Genomic DNA, 22,134 nt, shown 5'->3' with positions numbered 1-22,134 from the left:
GAGTGCTAGAACCACTGTTAAATCTCCGCCACTTGACACTGATTTAATGACTGTCTTCAAGTTCATTTTTAATTTAATGATGGTAACTTAAATTTTATTACTATCATTGTATAGGATAAATAGTCAGTTTTTCAATTATTACATAATAAATAATAAAATAAATGTACATCTGACATATCAGTTGTTTTATTGTTTTACTTATCATCAAATATGTAATGAAAAAATGTCCTTATATTACAATCTAAAACCCTTAGAAAAAAAAAAATATAATAATAATAAAATAAATATCATAAAAAAGTTATTAAGTAAATACATTTAAGCTAATGTAATTTTCCGTTTTGTTGATAATAATATGTATGTACATTGTTTACGAGACATTTAGACACTGTATACACAGTGCAAAAATAATTGGTCACTAATCTTCAGGATAAAAAGTACATTTTTTTAATTAATTTTTACATTGGTATTCAATAGAAACTCAAACCTTTGTTGTGTAGTATATTAAATAAGAAAATGAAAAATAATCGGTTATCAACTCAATATTATAACCCTAAATATAGAGTATAATAATGAATTGAAATATAACTTTTTCTGTTTTAGATGGAGAGATCTAGAAATAAAGAAATATAAAAAAGGTTTTTGATGAATATAAAATACAAAATGGCACTTAAGCAGTGCTAGATGATGATGTTTGTTGCCCAGGTACTGAATACTGGGGTCTAAAATTGGTGAAGTTAGTGTTGCCGAATGCACCATTTAATTGTCCATTTTGAAAACCATTAGGATATTGATTGCTTATGGTTCCAACTAAAAAAATATTTTATATTTATTATGATGCAAATTAATATATCAATTTTAAATATAAAATAATATTTACCTCCAGATTGTTGTTGGGAAGTAGACGTAGCTGAAGATGTGGTAGCAGCTAAACGAGATAATATAGATCTCTCAGACATTTGAAGTCGCTGGGCAACAGGTGGTATACGAGCCAGAGTTGCTGGCAATCTGCTTACATCAGATTTCATGTCTGACAAAAGTTCTTCCAGTTGATTTAATACCTAAAACAATGTCAAACATTTTAATTTGGAATCTAAAATTTTAAAATTTTAATCATACTTTGTGAAGAACAGCATTGGCTGGTTTGTTTCCAGCTAAACTTTCTTTAGACAAGTGTTGGTGTGATTCAGCTAAGCACTCCACCTCAGCAAACCGAGCATTCAATGACATTGCTGGATGATTTGGATCTTGCGTAAGGTTCAAATAGGCAGCTCGCCTAAGTTGTTCCTCAATTACAAGTGCTTGTTCCAATAATTTAAATCTTCTTGCCAAAAATTTGTTTTTGATTTCTAAGAAGTTTCCTTTACCTACATCCATTTTAAAAGGCTCATTGATAATAGCAAAACGGATATCATTCTGAATATCTTGCCAACGTCCATAACCATGTGTTACAATACCCGCCAATAACCAATAATCATGTCTTAAAAAAATAAAACAATACAAAATAATACATATAATGTAATAATTTATAAGGTATACACATTTACAATAATTTAAATTAAGGCTGGCGGTATTTTCAGTATACTGGTTTTAAGAAAATAACGATATCCAGTATTTTAAGTATTTTAGAATACCGGTTTACTGTGAATCGGTAACTACACCGTTCTTACCCAAAATACCGTATACCTACATTTATTATTTTTATATAATCGTAATGACATAATATAATAGCCCTATCATAGGTTAAAAACACAAATAAATATTCCGAGGTTATAGTATTTCTAATAATTACTGAGGGACAAATCGTACAATATTTTCAGTAATTACCAAGGTGCAGTATTTACGATAATTACGGAAAATACCTTACACAACCGGTAATACCGTAGATACTGCTAATAAACAAATACCGGTTTCATCATATGAAATACCTTCAGTCCTAATTTATATGTTATATTTAAAACATTTTAAATGACTTTTATTCTTTAGATAAACTCTTACCTTCTATGCCAGATTTCATATTCTCGTCCAGGAACTGCTGCTTTTTCTTCATTAACCCATAAAGTATGGAGTTCAGTAAAACCACCATCAGCGATGTTAAACATGAACTTCCTAGTAATTTTATCCTCTTTATCGTTTTCAGTTCCGATGCCAGCTGCCACTTTAGCTCTTTCAGCCTCCTCTAATAATTTTTTCTTAGCTTCATCATCTGCTTGCAGTGCCTTTGCTGAAGCCTCAGCAGATTTTATTTCTTCCTGTAAAGTTGAAAATTGTTAATTATAAAATTATAAATAAATGAAAAACTGGCACGTACTTCTTTTTTATCAGTAGATGATTCAGATTCCTTTTCCTTTTCTTCTTCTTTCTTTTCAATTTCAGATGTTGCTACAGAATTAGTTTCTTTTGGTTCTGTTGATGAAGTATCAGGCTGTTCAACCTTAACAACCACATTGTCACTTTCTTGGACGCCTTCTTTTTCTGGTGTTTTTTCTTCTGTTGGTTTTTCTTTTTGAAGATTCACTGCTCCTTCAGTTTCTTCTTTAACAACGACCTAAATAAAGTTGTATGCAATGTAATACTGGGCTAGATTCTATAGCAGAAAAGAACTAGAGATATATAGACACACATGGTGCATAATATCTATTTTATAAAATAAATATTAGGACAAAGAAATAGATTGATAATTATTACAAAAAAAAGGTGATGAGCTCACGCTAATCGTGTAAATTAAAAAAACCACTCTCATTAAAATACCCAGTGGCCTAGCCCAGGTAGAGAATATTATCATATATAAGGCCTATTAAGATCTATTTTTGTCTCCAAGTCCTCAGCACTTTTATACCAATCCAACTATCATTCATCAATGAAGACTCAGAAAAGTTATGTCACTTGACATAATTTTTTAACTTATTTTAAGTAAAATATTAATATTTATAAAAATGTACGCTAATTTTAGATTCTTAGCGAGCAATGAATGTATTGATTTTACAATGATGTGTTTTATTTTTGTGTGTCTTCACCCTTTGGGGTAGTAAAACTGATTTACTTCATTGATTGGTAAATTATTGATTGACCATGCATACAACAATAATAATCAAAAATCAGATACTATTTACCTAGCAGCAAAATATCAACAAAATTCTTGCAAAAAATTATTTCATCACCTTTGAGTTAGATATTATAGCAGACGGGTACTAAAAACAATATTTATAATTATAACCAAATCAGATACTATCTAGCAGCAAAATATCAATAAAATTCTTGCAAAAAATTATTTCATCACTTTTGAGTTATATATTATAGTAGACGGGTACTAAAAACAATATGTATCATAATAAACAGATAAGATACTATCTAGCAGCAAAAAATCAACAAAATTCTTGCAAAAAATTATTTCATCACCTTTGAGTTAGATATTATAGCAGACGGGTACTAAAAACAATATTTATAACTATAATCAAATCAGATACTATCTAGCAGCAAAATATCAATAAAATTCTTGCAAAAAATTATTTCATCACTTTTGAGTTATATATTATAGTAGACGGGTACTAAAAACACTATGTATCATAATAAACAGATCAGATACTATCTAGCAGCAAAATCATAAAAATAATTCATTGCATATCAGTTATACATCATTTCTGATTATTTTGTGACTAAAGTAAATAAATGAATATATTTTAATGAAAAATAACAATTTAATTGCAAAATAATGTTACTTACAGTTGTTTCTTCTGGTGTATCAATTTTAGCAGATAATTCATTTTCTATTTTAACAGGAGATGTGACAGTACTTTCTTCAGATTTAATTTCTATTGGCTTATCGTCAGTAGTTGCTGGTGTTTCTTTTGGTTTCTCCTCAGGATCCTTAAAAATATTAATAAACAAATAACAATTTACAATATAATAGTTTAATAAAAGTTATATTATTTGTTTAATTATTTTACTTACTTTTGGTTTATTTTCCGTTTCAACTTCAGTTTTTTCTGAAACAGTAGTCGTTGGTGTTGAAGCTTCAGAACGCGGAACAGGAGTTGAACTAGTAGATGCATCAGCTGCTTTTATAGTCTGAATAGGCTTACGAATAAGCTCTGGCATACTGTAGAAGCCATTTATTTCTTCAAACTCTTGAACCTTCAATTTAAAAATAAAGATAATATTAATGGAATTTGAATAATTTTAAATAATATAGGTATACTATATTATAATACTTACTTTTTTACGAATTAGTGACATAACACCAATTCTTGTGAGTACATGTTGTCGACTTAAACCTTCACGTGGTACACCATCAGCAAAATTTTCAGAATTATCAGCACCAGGTTCACACAAGTGACGCATAAATAACGAAACATATGCTTTGAAATTTTTTTCTGATTTTCCTCTTAAATCTCTTACAAGCCTAGTATATTAGTATAAAAATGAAAAAATAAATGATATAATAATTGATACAGTTAATAATATTAATGTAAATCCAATATTACCATTGAGAATTAAAGGCATCTTGAGGTGGCATTCCATACCTCATAATTGCATTTAAGAAAGCCTTTCTTTGCCGAGCATTAAATCCAAGTACCTTAGAAAATAAGAAAATGCATAGAAAAAAATAAATAATAATTATAAATCATTATGTACTTAAGAGGACACCTGAATTATTATGGTGCATTTGTTATTTCCGAATGTAAAATTTTCTATTTAAAAATATGTAACAAAAAATCTTTAAATTGTGTAATATGGTAAAAATTCACAATTTTTACTAGTTTAAAATGTATGACTTAAAAGATTACTGACAACAATCCGAAAATGTGAAAAGGGAAAAATATGTAATTGCACAAAAATTTGAGCCCTAGCTCCATTTGATACCCATACACAATTAACTGAGTCACTGTTGTGTTGTTAATTACTCTTAATGCACGCGGTTTATTGTTAAGGAGATATATTGTGTGAATAGATGTGACTTTGTATGGCATCCAAAAGTGTTATCTTCTAACTGTTTATTTTAATAATTATATTTTAATGTAGAAATAGGCCTTTAATAAAAGCACAGATCACTTAATATGCTATTATTCTAAATCTGTTTCCTTTAATTTTCCAACTAGGTAAACACAACATTTTATAAACTCTAAATGTTTGATTAACCCATACTTGGATTAATATCGACAATATAGTTATATTATATTAGATTATATAGTTTACTACTTACTTCAATATTTCCACCAACTCTAGCCAATAATGGAGGTAATGGCCGATCTCTTTCTTCTTTTCTTTCAGGTTTACGTTTAAGTTTTTTACCAGCTTCCCCATCTTTTTCATCAAAGTCGTCATCTTCTTTGTCATCATCTTTAAATTAAAAAATATCAAAAACAAAAAAAAAGGTTTCCTAGTTCAGAAATCATACCTGATGGAGCAGAGAAATCTGAATTATAATCAGATAGGTTTTCTTGCCAGGTAGTATCTTCACGAGTTGAATCTACTACACCACCACCATCATTGTAGTTAACTTGTTTTCTAACTCGTTTTCCTTTGCCTAATGTTCTAGACATATCTTCTTGATGTTGCTCATAATGATGACGAAGCAATTTAACCCAATATGCAGGATCAGTATTTTCAGCTTCTTGTTTTATTACTTCTGTATTAGCTTCTTCTTCTTCGTCTTCCTCTTTAGTAACATAACTAGCCACTTTAAAAGATGACAAATATTCATTTGACCAATTTTCTTTTTGTTCAATACCAATTTTTGAACGGTCTAATAGTTCCGCAACTGCTTTGTCATCATAATGAATAGCTTCTTCTTCTTTACCCTAGTATTTACAATAATGACTGCATAAGTATAACAATTTTCTTTTTCTAATAAAAAAATATTAATAAATACCTCTTCTTCTTTAAATAGTTCTTCAGTACCAAATCGTAATATATCATCTAATTCTTGTTTAGTAAAATTAGTCTGTTTTCCTCCCATACCAGGTCTTACAACTAAATGAGTCAACATCATTTTTCTTTTGGCTACTTGGGTAACTCGTTCTTCAACTGAATTTCTTGTCACAAAACGATATATCATAACCTAAAAAATATTATCCGGTTTAATAATCATAATATGTATTTGTATTGAAAATACATATTATGTACTAAACAAATTATTACCTTATTTGCTTGACCAATACGATGAGCTCTTGAAAAAGCTTGTATATCATTGTGAGGATTCCAATCAGAATCATAAATTATGACTGTATCGGCAGTTGCCAAATTAATTCCCAAACCACCAGCCCTTAAAAATAAATATAAAATATAACACTTTTGCATACAGCATGAATTTGTATTTGAAATATAATATATTCATTATACTAGCTCTTAAAATTATTCTATTAGTTTTATACTAATATAAATAAAAATTAATTTTATGAATATAATTCTTATTCATTAAAATACCTGGTTGAGAGCAAGAATACAAATTGTTGAGCACCAGGAGCATTGAATCTATCAATTGCTTCTTGTCTTTGATTTCCTGTTATAGAACCATCAATTCTTTCATATTTATAACCTTCTCCTTCAAGATAATCTTCAAGAATATCCAACATTTTTGTCATTTGAGAAAATATTAAAACTCTGAAAGTATTTTAATAGGTTAATGTAATCAACTAGATAAATACATAATTTCTGAAATTAGTGATTAGTAGGGAACATATTTGAATCCAAATTGCATTTATTTTTGAATATCCAAAAACATTGACTTTCAAAGTTCATTTCATACATCAATGAATTAAAAAATGTAAATTTTTAGAGCATTTTTATATTTTAAAGTAATTTTTATATAAGAATGGATAATATGTTTATAAAAATTTATTCTAAAAGAATAAAATTAAAAATGATTTATTTTGCCTTGTCATACTTCTATTTTTATTATTTGTTATCTTTTTACCGATCAGATAAATATGACGCCGTCGCCACCTATGATACGGTTTGTATGATTCATTTTTTTGGAAATAATTTTCAGACTAAAAAGAAGATAGGAGAACACGAATAATAAGATGTTAAGAATAATTATTAATAATAATCATTAATTAATAACAAAACAAATTTTTCAATGTCAAAAACAATTTTTAAAAAAATGTCTGTTATGAGTGCATTCTTTTAAATTTTTCTTGTTTTTTTAGAGCATTTTACTCCATTCCCTAGTGAGTTTAAATAATTTCTTTATTTTAAGCTCACATTAGATGGATTTAATAAATTAATATTCATTATGTATTTTTAAGTTATACAATATATTCAATTTACCGGTGATTTGTATCATGGAGTATTCTAAGCATTTTAGATAATAAAACTAATTTTCCAGCTGCTCTAGTGAGACCACCAATTTCATAACTTCCATTGATAGCTGTTGGAGCTTCTTGAGCAGCCGCAGGGAAAAGGTATGGATGATTACAACACTTTTTTAAATCCATCATAATATTTAATAAGGACACTTGCTGTCCTCCACCTCTTGGATTTAGCGCTTCAAAGTTTCTTGTTAATATATATTTATAGTATTTCTTTTGCATTGGAGATAATTCAACACGTACAATAAACTCTGATTTTGAAGGCATATTCTAAAATTGTATTAGTAATAAATAGTAACACATATTTTTTTTTGTAAATAAAATAAAAATGTACCTTTAAAACATCAGCTTTTAATCTTCTGAGCATATGAGGTCCTAACATTTCGTGAAGACGTTTGACTTGTTCTTCTTTTGAAATATCGGCAAATTCGTTTTGAAAAACTGTTAGGTCATTAAATTTCTCAGGTGTCAAAAAATTTAATAAATGGAATAACTCTTCTAGATTGTTTTGCAGAGGAGTACCAGTTAAAAGTAGCTTATTACGTATATTGTAGCCAGCCAAAAGCCTAAAAAACTGCATTTCAACAATAATATTAAGTTAAATTAAAAATATAACCTTAACTATAGATAGTTTTTATTTAATTACTTTTGACTGGTTGCTTTTAAGCCTGTGAGCCTCATCCACAACTAACACAGCCCATTCAATTGATCCTAACAATGGGGCGTCTATTGAAATTAGTTCATAACTTGTAAGTAATACGTGGAATTTAACTATGCCTTTTATCTTATTACAACGTACACCAGAACGAGTATCATCAAATGAAAATTCATTTTCTCTAATTGTCACTCTAGAATCCTTGTCTCCTACATAAGAGACAACATAAAAGTCTGGTGCCCATGTTTCGAATTCACGTTCCCAATTAATAAGTGTCGATAATGGTACACTCACCTGAAATTTAAACAAATAAAGCAATAAATAAAAATAAAAGATTAACAGTCTTGTATCACACTCACCAAAAATGGACCTTTGCAATGTCCTTCTTTATAAAGAGAGTATAAAAATGTTATAGTTTGAATGGTTTTGCCAAGCCCCATTTCATCAGCTAATATAGTATCAATGCCTTGACCCCAAGAATATCTTAACCAGTTTAAACCTTCTAACTGATATGGATGCAATTCCATACCAGTATCGTTGACATAATCTGGTTGCTTTTCGTACTTCTTTTTTAAATCTGATACTGGCTTATCAGGGGCTCCAACGAATTTGCGACTGAAAATAAATGTAATGAAGATGTGATTTTAAGTTAAATAACTTAAAAAAATTATTTGAAGTAAAACAATGTAAAATGTTTCCTTTTATATTTTATAGGTCTATTTTACTATAAAGATAAAAAACACACAAATACAACCACATCCGTTCTTTATTTATGATAAATATTTAATAACATACCAAGTTAGCCCCATTGTTGCTTTAGGTGTTTCTTCGTCATCAACTGAATCTTTTTTGCTACTGCCCTTTTTACCTTTAACTTTTTTGGTTTTCTTTGATGTATCACAAGATGCTCTTAGTTCCTATTAAAAACAAAATATAAATTACAAGTGCATAATTTAAGAAATTAAATGTTAAATTTACCCAATAATAATCAATGAATGATTTTAAATCAGTATATTCAGGATTTTCATGCTCCCATGTAGCTAAGCTATATGGCAAGTCTCGCCATTTAACTAAATACATCATACGTGCATCTCTTAAATGCTTATGATTTAGAATCCTATGGACTAATAGCCATTCTGGTTTTACACCATATCTAAAACACACATATATTTTTATAATAAATACAGAACAATATTATATTGAATTTAATGCTAATACCTGTAAAATTTTTCTTCTAAAGCAGTTTGATCACCACCAACTTCACGAAGTCTTTTCCATCGGTTGTCCAATTCATCTAATGGTTCTTCTAATTTAGGCGGTTCATCCATATCATACTTTCGCATATAACTTCGAATAGTAATTGGATGAAAAACTTCCATCTGTATAATGTTTGATTGTTTAGAATCAAAAAAAGTAATGATAAAAATTTCAATATTATAAGGGAATATTACTTGAACTTCAGACACCCAGTCACATTTCCAGTAACTCTGATCTTGCCATTTCACAAAGTACTCGCGTTGCCTTTGTTGCTTATTTCGCCGCCTGTTAATCTTTTCAGATTGTTCATCAACTGGTTTATTAGGATCTTCTGGTATTGGTTTCCAACGCCAAGTTAAGATTTTTGATACTTTTCCAGGTAATGGTTTTGCCTAATGGTATATCATTATAAAAGTAAATTATTATAATATGAATTGTTAAAACGAGTTAATTGATTTCAATTCATTCTTACCGAACATCGAGGACACTTCCAATCACCATCAGGTACATCAGTAATAGGTGGACTTAAACAAAACGTATGATAAGCAGCTGGACATGAATCACAGCATAAAAGTTCACCTCCATCTTTACATACTCTATTATTGTAATAAATAATGTATTAGTTTTAAGTTAATCAAGATGTTTTTTTTTAGATAGTAAAGATTAAGTACCGGCAAAATTCTTGATGTTCATCTTCTTCTTGTTCTTGACCACCTTCGCTTTCACAATGTGGACAAGACCATTTTCCTTCAGGGGTATCTTCTAACTCTGGATCTAAACATACAAGATGATATGCTCTTGGACAAGTATCACATAAGATAATCTCCCCTCCTTGTTGGCAGACCTCACAGTAGTCTTGATGATCTGTTTGCTAATGTTAAAATCATTGAATATATTAAGGTTTTGTCTTATACATTCAAAAAATATTTATAATTATCAATATAGACTTATTACACTTACTTCATATCCTTCTTCTCCATCACCACTACCATCTGGGAATTTGGAAGTCATTTTGGTCTTTTTCTTCTTTTTGGACTTGTTACCAATTTTAGTTTTTGCTTTCTTTTTAGGAGCATCAGGATCTTCAACTTTCTTTTCAGGTACTTCAGCTTCAGCAGATGCACCTTCTTCAGCTTCTTGCAGCATTTGCTCAAATTCTGCATCAGAATCACCTTGAGTGTCTCCAGTCCCAACACCTTCTGCATCATCATCCTAAACAATAAAATATAACAATTATAAACATATCAGCAAGTAAATGAACATTTCATAATTTCCTAAGAAATTAATTTTAATTTAAACTAACAGAACTTGCTTGTTTGCGTTTTCCAAGCCTAATTTTTAATGTGGGAACTTTAGAGGTTGATCCTTGTGAATTTCTCTTATTACCACCACCACTACGCTTAGCGCGATTACTTCGTTTTTTACTCTTTTTTTCTTCTACTTCTACTTCTTCTTCTTCTTCTAATTCATCTAATTCATCCACCGATCTTGACTGAAAAATAAATAAGTTATATAGTAAAACTTAATTAACTTATGCAAGTTTAAATTGTGCATTTCATTTAAGTTATAAAGTGCAGATATTTGGATATTATAGTTAAATTTTATTTAAAACTGTAATTTAATGCTTCTAAATATTTATTCTTATACAACACACACCTTGTGTCTAGAAGTTGAACTTTTAGGCTGGTATTCAGGTTCTTCATTTGCTTCAAATTCTGGCTGTTCTTGATGTGGGTTTTGTTGGCAAAAGTCACGCCACTTTGCAGCAACTAACATCATCATTTTAGCAATCACAACCTATAAAGAAAAAAATTATAATACCTATCTAAATTTAAGATAATATTGAAATTCCTACCTTAGGATTTTCCTTGGCAAGAATAGGCCTAACATGTTGCTGAAATAATTTGTAAGTGGTTAAATTTTGATAGTCAGCATCAGTGTAGTCAATTGAAACATCTTGTAAACCAAATGTTTGACAGACTTCTTCAACTGATGGCATTCCAGCTAAAATAAGTAATAAAAAGGGTAAGTTTTTATTCACTTTTATTAGCTAATATTTAAAAAAAATTATAATTAAATTAAGCCGTACTGCCATTATTATCTTGAGTTGTACTGGATGTACTAGGTTGATGATGCTTAGAAGACGAGTTTTTTGATTTCTTAGACTTACGATTGGAATAATCTGAGTCATTAGCGGCAGTAGTTTCTTCTTCAAAATTACCAAAATCACTTTCCTATAAAAATAAATATATCTAATTAGATACCTACAAACTTAAGGTGAGATTTAATATTTAATTAGAACAAATACCTCAGCGCTATCTCCACCTCTTTTTCTTTTCTTCCTTTTCTTTTCTTTTTTAGAATCACTCTTTGCTTTACGCTTTTTACCTCGCTTCTTTTTTCGACCATCAGGATCATATTCATCATCCTCCTCCTAAACAAAATAAATAATTCATTAACAAAAATAAAGTACCGATTAAAAATATATGAACCTAATTACAAACAAATTTATTAGAAGAGGTTAAATTATAATACTAACCTCTACACGTTTTTCTTCCTCAGAATCAAACGAGTTTTCTACACGACTTGATGGTTCATCAAATTCTTCTAAAAATAAATTAAATGTAAATTATTTCACAAAGTAGATAATTGTACAACATAAAATAAATTGTATTTAATAATAGAAATCTAAAACTACAGGAGTACCTACCTATTTATTATACTGAGATAATTATAGACTTGCAATTTTATTTTTATGAGTAAATATTGGCAAAATTATAATAGACATTAGGCAAGTATTAAAATAAAAAAATACAATACCTATTACAAAGTATATACTGATTAAGCTACCTACCTACTTACTTCTTTATATAAAATACATGTGTACATTTAGGTACCTACTTATATTTATGATAATCTAATCTATGACTTAAAATGGCTACCTACTTTTATTTATATTAAGACTACTTAATAATTATTTTGAAATTAAAGGTTTATATATGTACAGCGAGATCAAAGATGAGTTAAGTGATCAAGGGTTAAACAATTGAGTCATCATTTCCATAGGTACAATTTGTTTTTTGATATTTTATACTTGTTTAACTAACAGGATCTTAAATTTATCTTCAAGTAGGTACCTAAATAACCAATAAACTGGATGGTCAATAACGGGAAGGAACAAGAATACAAAATTTAGGTACATATGAGTGAAGTCACAGGCTAATTAATGATAGTTAACAAAAGACACAGAGTTGGGTAATGGGCATGTTGGCCAACATTAATGAGTTGATAAGGAATTGGGCAAAAATTTCAGTACGTAGAAAAACTGAGTTGGCTCGTGAGAAATCAAAGTTGAAACCTTTTCAATTTTCAACGATAAAATCAAAACGTAAGCAGGAGTGCAGGACGAAGAAAAATCAAATTAGCGTTGGCCGGTGGGGGGGGGGCATTCGGACAGGTAAAGAGGTAAACCTTGTGGGTACGAGGTAACGTGAATAATATTGGGAATAGATATAGGTAGGTAGTGTAATTATTATCAATATTGGCCTAAGCAGTGAAAAATCCAGCGGCGGCACCGTTCCACCATTTTGTTTACGGTTGGCCCCATTCGCGAAAACTCGGCGGCGGCACGGCCCTAATGAGCCGATTAGGCGACGGTGAAGGGGAGGGGGGTAACGAGACGGAACGGCGGTGGACGGTACGCGCGCACCGCGGGGACGACGAGACCGGCGGCGAAAAACCGTCGTTGTCCTCGTCGACGGGACAGAGTATTATTACCGGTGAAAGACTCCTCGACTTCCTCGTCCGATGCCATTGCGTTTGCCGGTGATCTACTGGCCGCCGCTGTACACGTTGGATATCACCATCGGACGCGGACACCACGACGGACGGAGCAGCGAATGCCGTGCGGTCGTACTTGAACAACACGCGCACCGTCGTTGTCGGTGTTTGTCGGTTTGTTGTGGTTTTGTCGCCGTTGTAGTTGTTGTTGTTGTTGTTGTTGTTGTCGTAGGGCGACGGACGCGACAACCGTTGGCGACGAACAGCGGTGGACGCCGGGAACGGAAAACACGAAACCGCCGAAATGAAAAAAAATTAATAATAATAATAATAAACGATATAAGTGTAATATCGCGTTGTAGACGGTTCGCGTTGTTTGGTTATTGTCTTTGGAGTACCCACACGGGGGAAAAAACGCGATCGGCGTTTGTGCGCGTGCGCACTGGATGCCGCGTTTGTGGAAAACAGCGCCGCGGTTTCGGGTGGTGGACGATTTCGGAACGACCGCGTCCAAGACCTGACCGATCGGAGTTGTGCGGTGCGCGGGGGAGCGGTTCGGCGGCGCGGCGGTGTTGTTTGTGTCGACTCTTTAGCTACACCGTTGTACACAAACACACGTACGAAGTGGGTGAGCGGGAAATAGTGGTGGTGGTAGTTACGTCAAATGTTGGGTGGAGGGGGACAGGGAAAAATTATTACGGGGAAAAAGAGAGTGAAAAAAAACGGAGGAAAAAAGGAAGGGAATCGCGTATACAATTTTTTAATATCATGCTCAATGCTCATGCCATTGCTCCGGCTGATGGTTCGCGCTCCCGATCTGGGCGATGTTTCGAGTCAGGATTGCAATGATTGCATTCATTATTTATCAATAATAATATCATGACTATATAAACTTATTTCATTTCGTTCAGTTCGAGTAGGACATCTATACATAATTATGTAAACCTATTCTTTACTCTATGATGTAAACAAAACATTTTTTATTTATCCCCGTTGTATAACAGGTTTTTCGTCCAAAAAATTGTTAATGAAAATATATTGTAAGGTTCTGCCGCCGTAGAGTTCCGCACTAAACGATTTCGTTGTATTTCCTATTCTGTATTTCTGTATTCAGTTATAATGTACTCAGTATTGGTTATAGTCTATAAGTTCCTAATATCAGTTCAGCCGGTCACATACGAGTTACAATCTAAAAAAAAATGCGGGTGTGTTGAGCTAATATTATGCCATAATATGCCCATATTACTATAGCCTATGATGCTATCGCCATGATAAATATATAATATTATTGTGGATTCTTGCAAAATACTAATGGGTATTCGGCACCGACGTCCGACCACTCCGACGACAACGCCTACCTATATAGCATGCAAGAACTAACCTACAAAATACAAATGTCGAATGATTTGTACTTTGAATAATCTAAGACTGTGTGAATAATGCATACGTAAATAATATGATATTCGTTTGCATGCGTTCCCGAATGTTTTTGAGTACCTAGATAGGTTTCTAACCTAACCTAGAGGTACGATCGCTAGCAGATATTAGATTCGTTTATTGAAATAATCAAAAATACAATAATTATATCACACCCAGAGCTCTGCGGACCGGAGACTGCCTACCTAACTTAGCGGATTCTAATGAGTGCATAAGCGCAGATTCCAGAGACCTCGCAGTGGGTGTACGAACGTTTTTTTTTTTGGTGGGAAAGGGAGTTAGACGGGACATGTCTCGACTTACTATTTACCAACCTTACATCATTCTTGGTTTTGGTACTGGTTTTCCTTCGACCAGCGTCCGCCACCCTAGACATACTACGCTGCACGTGTGCTTCCTTTTCATAAGCCGGTCTGAATAACAACTGAGCCCGTGCTTTAGACTTCGCATTTAGGGGAGAGTGGAGATCTCTCCACGTGCTGACTGCCGGCCGGAGTTTAAATTATAATAGCTGTAGACTATATTATATAGGCATATAGCCTAATTATTAACCAAACGATCAAACATGGGCAGAGGTTAGTCACCCTACCACTGATGATGATTAAAAACGTCCCAACAAATTAGGATTAACATTATTCAGGGTTAAAAGTTGGATGAGTATGCTTACACAATCGTCAATGATCAATCACTGTTTATACATTAGGTACTTATACATTAGACATTATACATATTATTATACAATATGATATATGGAACGCTTAATGCTGTTGAAAGAGAGTCGTTTTTTCGTGCGTTTAGACCAATAAACGAAAGAAAATATAATATACTTCCAGAAGTCCAATTTCAATTTTGAAAAAAATATTTAAATTCCTCATTATACTTTTTAGGTTATGTAAGAAATCGATTTTCGATTTTTTTTTTTCATTAACACTAAAGGTGAATTTTGAAAAAATAAGAAAATTAATTTCATACTATACTATTTAAACAATACAAAAAAATCGAAAATAGATTTTCTGCATAACATAGAAAAGAAAATAAGGAATTATGTTTTAAATATTAAAATTGGTAATTTTGGTACTGGGTGAATTTTTCCTCTGCTTTTTGAGACTTTTATGTTGAAATTTTTTTGATCGCAAAATATAGTGACGTGTGACTGCGCGTATGTATACGTTATGGATTCCTAAGAATCTCTTCTTATATAGTTTATCTTTAATTACATAAAACATTCCGAGAACTCACGCACACTAACGATCAGTCACTACACACACAGTCACGCATCACTAATGATGGATATAGTATATTGCCTAAGTCCGACCCCTTAAAATTGGTACGCGTTCAACAGCTTTAAAACTATAGGGATTAGCCCCTATGAATTTTTTTCCCTCTTTAAGCCCTGCATGGCTGCATAGTGCATATGGGTAAGAACTAAGAATACATTAGACGGTGTCGTCTTTGCTATATATGACCGGAGTATCAAAATTATGTTAGATGAGTTAAGTCTGAAAAATAGAAAGTTAGGTTTTTTTACTATAGATGTACATTACTATATGTAATATGTATGTTGTGTGCATAATAAAGTTATTATCAAATACCACATATATTTTGTAATAATATAGGTTCATGTACCATATTTTGTTTTAGTAAAATATATTTAACCTTTCGGGTAAGTAACTAGAACCGTGGTTGACTTTGTTTATACTTTTGCCGATCGTTATCACTATCCATTGTATCACTATCACTTTTTATGTCATACACCACGACCACGGTTATAAACAAAATACCCTACTAAACCAAGCGCTCACGAACTTCTACTTTTTCAACGTTTCAACGTTGACGTTTGTTCTGCAAAACGTTTTCTCCGCTATAGAATTTCCTCATGCTAAGGTATGTCTTAGGGCCTGTTTTACAATCATAGTTTAAACCTCGGTTACGCTTTTGCTGAAGCAGGACTATTGGCAATTGGCAAAGATGCAACATGCAAACGCAAAGTAGCAAGCAGCAAGCACAAAGCAAGGTTTTAATTATGGGTAAAATGAGCAGATTATCTCACAACTTTCATCCAAGGATAGCCTTATTTATATAATTATATTTTATCTAAGGTATAATAATACAATATATATGACGTATGCGGGTTTACATTTTTAAATGGATTAACCACATACGTCTATACTAAACTAGAAAATTAACTTATAACATAAAATGAATCTGGTTTCACCATTTTGTTAGTTGACCAATTAACATTTATATGTAGATAAATAATATGTATATATTTGGCATTTCAAAATGTTACATAAATAGTTTGCAATTTTTATATCCATGGCCATTTTACCAACCCAAAACATTGCGGATGAGCTTCAATTATTTTTTATTCGTTTTATTCTGAATACATATGATCTAGTGTAGTATCTATGGAAATGTATGAAGTTCAAAGTTCCATATAGATAAGTAAATGTTGTGGTAACGTTTTATAACGTATAATTAATTCTGTTTGCTAAGTACGTTTCGTACTTATAATTTATTATAATAATGATAAAAATTGTCAGTCAAACTTATTATCTGCAGACTAGGTATACAACTATTACCTATATAGTTTTAAACATGATTTACTATTACTACCTAAGGCAAAATAAATAAATTATTAAAAATATTTAATAAATCTGTTCAAAAAAATCTAAGGGTGAATAAGGATCGTCATCATCCCACCGTAAATTCGGTTCTGGTCCATTTGGTAGGTACTTACTATAAGTTAATAATTTTTCGGCTCGCTCAATAATTTCCTTTTGGTCATTAATCGCTAAGAAAAAATTCTGACAACTATAATCAAGTGTTTTTAATAATCATTATTATTTTTAAATAATTCCAGAAAGTCTAGTTTTATTTATTAGAGTCCACTGAGAATCGTTACCTAATCTTTCTGGGCCCCCACACGAGAGTCTCAGTATTCTTGTTTCTGAGAAATAAAATAAATAATAATAATAATATCAAATTTACAAATTTTAGTTTTGTTTCTTACCCGAAATTTATTACTAATGAATATTATATATCATATTATTGTTAGACTTTCATGCTAAACATTGATAAGTCATAAGACATAATACGTCTTACTAAACACAAAGTGTTCACCTCCCCCCCCACCCACCATACAGACATGGAAAGAATATAAATGTATTTATTATATTAATTTAATCGTTATATTATAATATGTCATTATTTATTATTATGATAAGCCCACCATATTATAAATTCCTGTTTACAGCACTTGTGTACAACCTATAACAATAACAATTATGAAATAACAATGTTGTACATTTTGTATATTATATTATAGCGAGAAGGTAAGTGTTGGTATCATAGATTATATTTATATACGCCTAGTAGATAATAATATATACTCGTATTATCTATATTTTGTCTTTTGTATACAATACAATACAGATTATAGGATGGTTATTGTTTTGATATTTGATGATATTTTTAATTATACATTAATTTTATTATTTTTATACTTGATGAACGTGGATGTTTGTACAAATATTATTTCATTAACTACCTATATATACTTATTACTAATGGAATTTAAATATTTTTAAACACAATAATTAAAGACATTCAATTTTGATAAAATATGATACCGTCCTTCATTATTTATTGAATTATTTTTTTTTTATATTTATTCGACTTGTAATACATACGTTTGGACAATTGTACATGACTACATAGGTCATCTAAATTTGCATAGTTAACCTTAACCGTATTAGTTTCTTGTTTGTAAATTAAATTCGAAAGAAAAACTGGAAAAAATACTATTGATAAACATGGTATTTTTAATATTAAAATACAATACCCATATAGATATAATATATATTAGTTACTAGAAGCAAGTAGTTTTTAGTGTTTTAATGTTAAAAACGTTTTAATTGATAGGACTAAAATATCGAAAAAACTGAAATTGTTATTTCTATTACCTATATTAATTATTTCTAGTTGATTTTTTTAAATAAAAAATGAAAAATGAAAATGGAATTTATTAGATTTATTTAATAGTTTAGGTAATTTGGTATTGAAATTATAAATGTTAGAAGTAATTACATATGTATAATATGTTTCCAATTAGTTAGTTCAATTGTTTCTATAGAAAATTTCAAAATCATCTATCAAAATAATGTATTGTTATATAGTTTTTTTTAAACTGAAGTTGTTTTTCGACTGATTTTTATCAATTTGAATTTAATTATCTATTAATTATTACTTATACTAATAGGTATACTTATAAACCTACTATATAAATATTCAACATGCAAAAATGTATAAATGTTGGGTTGGTATGGTTTTCAAAATGGAAATTATTTTATAAGAGTTAAGACCAAACGAAATATCTCTCGATACAAAACAAAAAAAAGAGGCCAAGAGAGCAAAGGCAGATGCTCCTGAACAGATTATCGATCGCTCAGTCTTGGTTTTTAATGAAAATGTATGTACATAAACGAGGGTGGGATTGGTAGAGGCGGGGGCCATTCCCTCTGCACACCCCACCGAACCTTTGACTGGAATAAGAGAATCATCCATAATTTTTTATTAATACAAGTGTGGTAACTGTATCTGGCCAAAAGGTCTTGGTATAACTGTACAGTTATGCCATTGTCATTTATCCCTTAAATCTAAAACAATAATTATATCATAATCTTATAAACCTATATTAATATAGGTATTATTAACCTGAAATATTACAAAAGTTTATTTATTAGAAGTTATGTTTAAAAAAAAATTGTATTTTTAAATCATTATAATTCGTTGTATATGACTACAGTTAGCTTACAATTAGGTAACTGCACGTTTATCCATCATATTATTTAAAATGTTTTGAATATTTTTCTTTACGCTTCTAATACATCAGTAAATTCATTACATTTTCTTTTTTATTGATTTAATTACAATTTATGTTACTATAATTTTGCGATCAGTTATAATTTTAAATAATTTTTTTTTTTTTTTAAATTAATGTTATTTTTTAGAAATTTTGTCAAATAAATTGTTTTCTATAAATTAACGTTTTGCCGTTTTGATGTTTTCTTATTATCTACATTTTAATATAAGCTTATATCTATAATCATCATCCACTTAGACGATTATAGTATTATAAATTATAGGTTATAGGTACCTAAATATATTATATCATTATTATTATTAAGACAATATATTTATTGGCCATCGTAACCCGCATCCGCACGATATGTTGTCAGGTTGTCTACTTGTCTCCGTCCTACCATTGATTATAAATATTATTTATAATAAATGGTCCTATATTAACAGATAAAATAGCATAATATTTTACGTTCAGAAGAATCCATTTTCCTTTGTTATAATGCTATATTAGAGTAAATTTACCTATTATCAAATTTAAAGTTAAGAATATTATTAACGGCCCCAAGTATGCTATGTATGAAATTGTAATTTTTAAATAAGTTAGGTATGAGCATTTTAAAATGGTAATTATTTTGTTAAATGCTCATAGGTAAATCACAACAAATAATATTCTTATTTTTAAATTTTATAATATGTCAATCCATTATAATTTTAAAAATAACAGATGGATTATTCTGAACGTTAAGTTTTCCATGTAGCTACATACGTATACGTTAGTAAGACGGAGACAACATAGGTACGCAGGTACTACACTACGACACAACAACTATAAATTATATCTAATCTAATCTATTAATAAATCGAAGAATTTTCTAATTATAAATGCAAATTTGTATCTTTAAATAAATGTGTATAAAGTATGAACAATGAACTACCTAATCTACAATAGGTAATCGTTTGGGTTTGACATTCGATAATAATATTAGTATTGTGTAGGATAGCATAATCTAATTAGAAAAGTGCATTCAAATATTTGTAAAATTGTAATATTATATTATAAGAGCTGGTAGGTTCATAGACGATAGACATAAATACATAATATAATATTATATTATAATTGACTTACATAGGTACCTATATATTCCTTATCAATTAATTATCATTTCAATAAAATCATAGTATCTTTTAGTCACTCATAGTAGTTAAAATTATATTGATTCATTATAACATTATGCAGAACTCAAAGACTAGTACACTTCAAAGCGCTATGAAAAAAAAGGATTATCTATACTCAATAACAATACACAACAATATTCCTATTATATTTACAATAAGAAATATTTGATATTATGTAACCATAAACTAATGTCATGCGTTATATTATATGTAACCATACATAATGTTATTATTTTTTTATTTACTATTTTGTCATACCTAGGTACATGACATTTTGATTTTTGACTTTATTTTTCTAATTAAATTTGATTAAGTATCTATTAATATTATGATTTATATTATAGGATGTTTTAAGAATTTGCTAAAAGTTACTACTCAGGAGAGTTTTAATAACATAATGTGTTTATAGATAAATCATTGTTAATATATTCATATCAGGCATCATAGCTATTCGTCAGAGTTTGACTTGTTATGGTGAGAGGAGGAAGTCCTCAACTATTATTACAAAATATATTCTTATTTTTGGAGTTTATCAAATGAAGATTAATAAAAAATGTTTGTTTACAATGTTGAATGTATTTTGTTAATTTAGTTGAAAGGCAGTCTTGTAAATGATACTTTTAAAATTGTATTTAAATACAGATACAAATACATCCATTCAGAAAGTATTTAAAATACATTTCAAATACTTTTAAGAAAAAGTATTTAAGAACAAAATATAAATACTTGCCATGTATTTAAATACTTTTCAAATACTTTTTTTTATTTTACTTTTCCACTAGTTAATTTTCTAAATTAATTTTACTACTACTTATTTAAAATTGTCATGATACATTCACCTAGGTATTACTAGAACTTTTTGTACCACTTTCAATTGTATACTGAAAAATGAAAATAAATAAAACTTGTTATATTATAGAAATTCTTTAATAATAGGTACCTAATTAAACAGTTCTTAATGAAATATAAATGATGTGGATATACAGAGCTAGGGGACAGGAGTTCTCAACAATTATGAAAGAAAAATATTTTTATAATTTATAAATAAAATAGTATAATAATTTTCAAAACAAAAAATTGACGACCGACGAATAATTTGTTTGAATTTTCAAAAGTATTTGATTTTTAAATACAAATACGTCCAAGACAGTATTTAAAATACTTTCCAAATACTTAAACCAAAAAGTATTTAAAAAGTATTCTAAATACTATAAAAGTATTTAAATACTTTTACTCAAATACTTTACAAGACTGTTGAAAGGTTAGGCACCTCCTGCTTGGTCGTTGCATGTTTCTTGTTATAGTTAGAAATTGAGAAGATAATACAAAAGACAAAGACAATTTTTTGTTTATTAATTAATACGTACCACGTACGTGATTATACATAGAATTACAAAATCAATCCATATGACTTTATGTATACGGGCAACGAGCCTACAACGATCATAAATATTTGTTGGTGTATTACCAAGTATTACTAAATCATTTCACTATAGTAACAATGACTAAGTAATAAATGTGTTGCGTGTGGCGTAAATGATCAAAATTCAACGATATTGCAGTAGGTACTAGATAATTATTATAAATATTGTGAGTATTTTTAATTTTTATTATTTACGAAACAGATGATAATATATATTTTCTTAATTTTAAGAT

At 29.7% G+C, this 22,134-nt stretch overlaps 1 protein-coding gene across 4 annotated transcripts; it reads right to left on the bottom strand.

The window, feature by feature from the left end:
* Nucleotides 1-164: 164 nt before the first annotated feature.
* LOC132942287 (chromodomain-helicase-DNA-binding protein Mi-2 homolog) lies at nt 165-13,408 on the bottom strand. Of its 4 annotated transcripts, none has more exons than XM_061010566.1 (32): nt 13,000-13,408; nt 11,762-11,829; nt 11,531-11,656; nt 11,312-11,456; nt 11,078-11,226; nt 10,879-11,019; nt 10,535-10,714; nt 10,183-10,434; nt 9,894-10,093; nt 9,695-9,818; nt 9,417-9,614; nt 9,184-9,344; nt 8,944-9,118; nt 8,761-8,882; nt 8,325-8,580; nt 7,957-8,259; nt 7,645-7,884; nt 7,270-7,580; nt 6,424-6,600; nt 6,139-6,262; nt 5,870-6,058; nt 5,396-5,798; nt 5,201-5,337; nt 4,482-4,573; nt 4,213-4,399; nt 3,949-4,131; nt 3,721-3,864; nt 2,309-2,545; nt 1,996-2,249; nt 1,117-1,477; nt 878-1,058; nt 165-807 (listed from the first exon to the last, which is right to left on the bottom strand). In XM_061010566.1, exons 1-32 carry the CDS (start codon nt 13,034-13,036, stop codon nt 668-670), a joined length of 5,997 nt encoding a protein of 1,998 aa, XP_060866549.1. In that variant the 5' UTR covers nt 13,037-13,408; the 3' UTR covers nt 165-667. The 4 variants fall into 4 exon arrangements, with proteins under 4 accessions (XP_060866549.1, XP_060866548.1, XP_060866550.1 ...); XM_061010565.1 differs by having other exon boundaries at nt 10,526-10,714; nt 13,000-13,407; XM_061010567.1 differs by having other exon boundaries at nt 5,201-5,325; nt 10,526-10,714; nt 13,000-13,407.
* Nucleotides 13,409-22,134: the final 8,726 nt, after the last annotated feature.

This window comes from Metopolophium dirhodum, chromosome 4 (assembly GCF_019925205.1).
Source record: "Metopolophium dirhodum isolate CAU chromosome 4, ASM1992520v1, whole genome shotgun sequence".
Taxonomy (NCBI): Eukaryota; Metazoa; Arthropoda; class Insecta; order Hemiptera; family Aphididae; genus Metopolophium; species Metopolophium dirhodum.
The sequence above is the reverse complement of the archived record's forward strand: the minus strand, read 5'-3'. Positions and strand labels throughout refer to the sequence as shown.

Bases quoted from the DNA above. Each gene is read 5' to 3' on its own strand.
- LOC132942287 (XM_061010565.1), bottom strand. From the start codon at position 13,036: ATGGCATCGGACGAGGAAGTCGAGGAGTCTTTCACCG. The intron at 7,885-7,956 runs GTAATTAAATAA...GTTGAAATGCAG, and splicing joins TTAAAAGCAACCAGTCAAAA to TTTTTTAGGCTTTTGGCTGG. The intron at 2,546-3,720 runs GTAAGTAACATT...AACTTTATTTAG, and splicing joins ATACACCAGAAGAAACAACT to GTCGTTGTTAAAGAAGAAAC.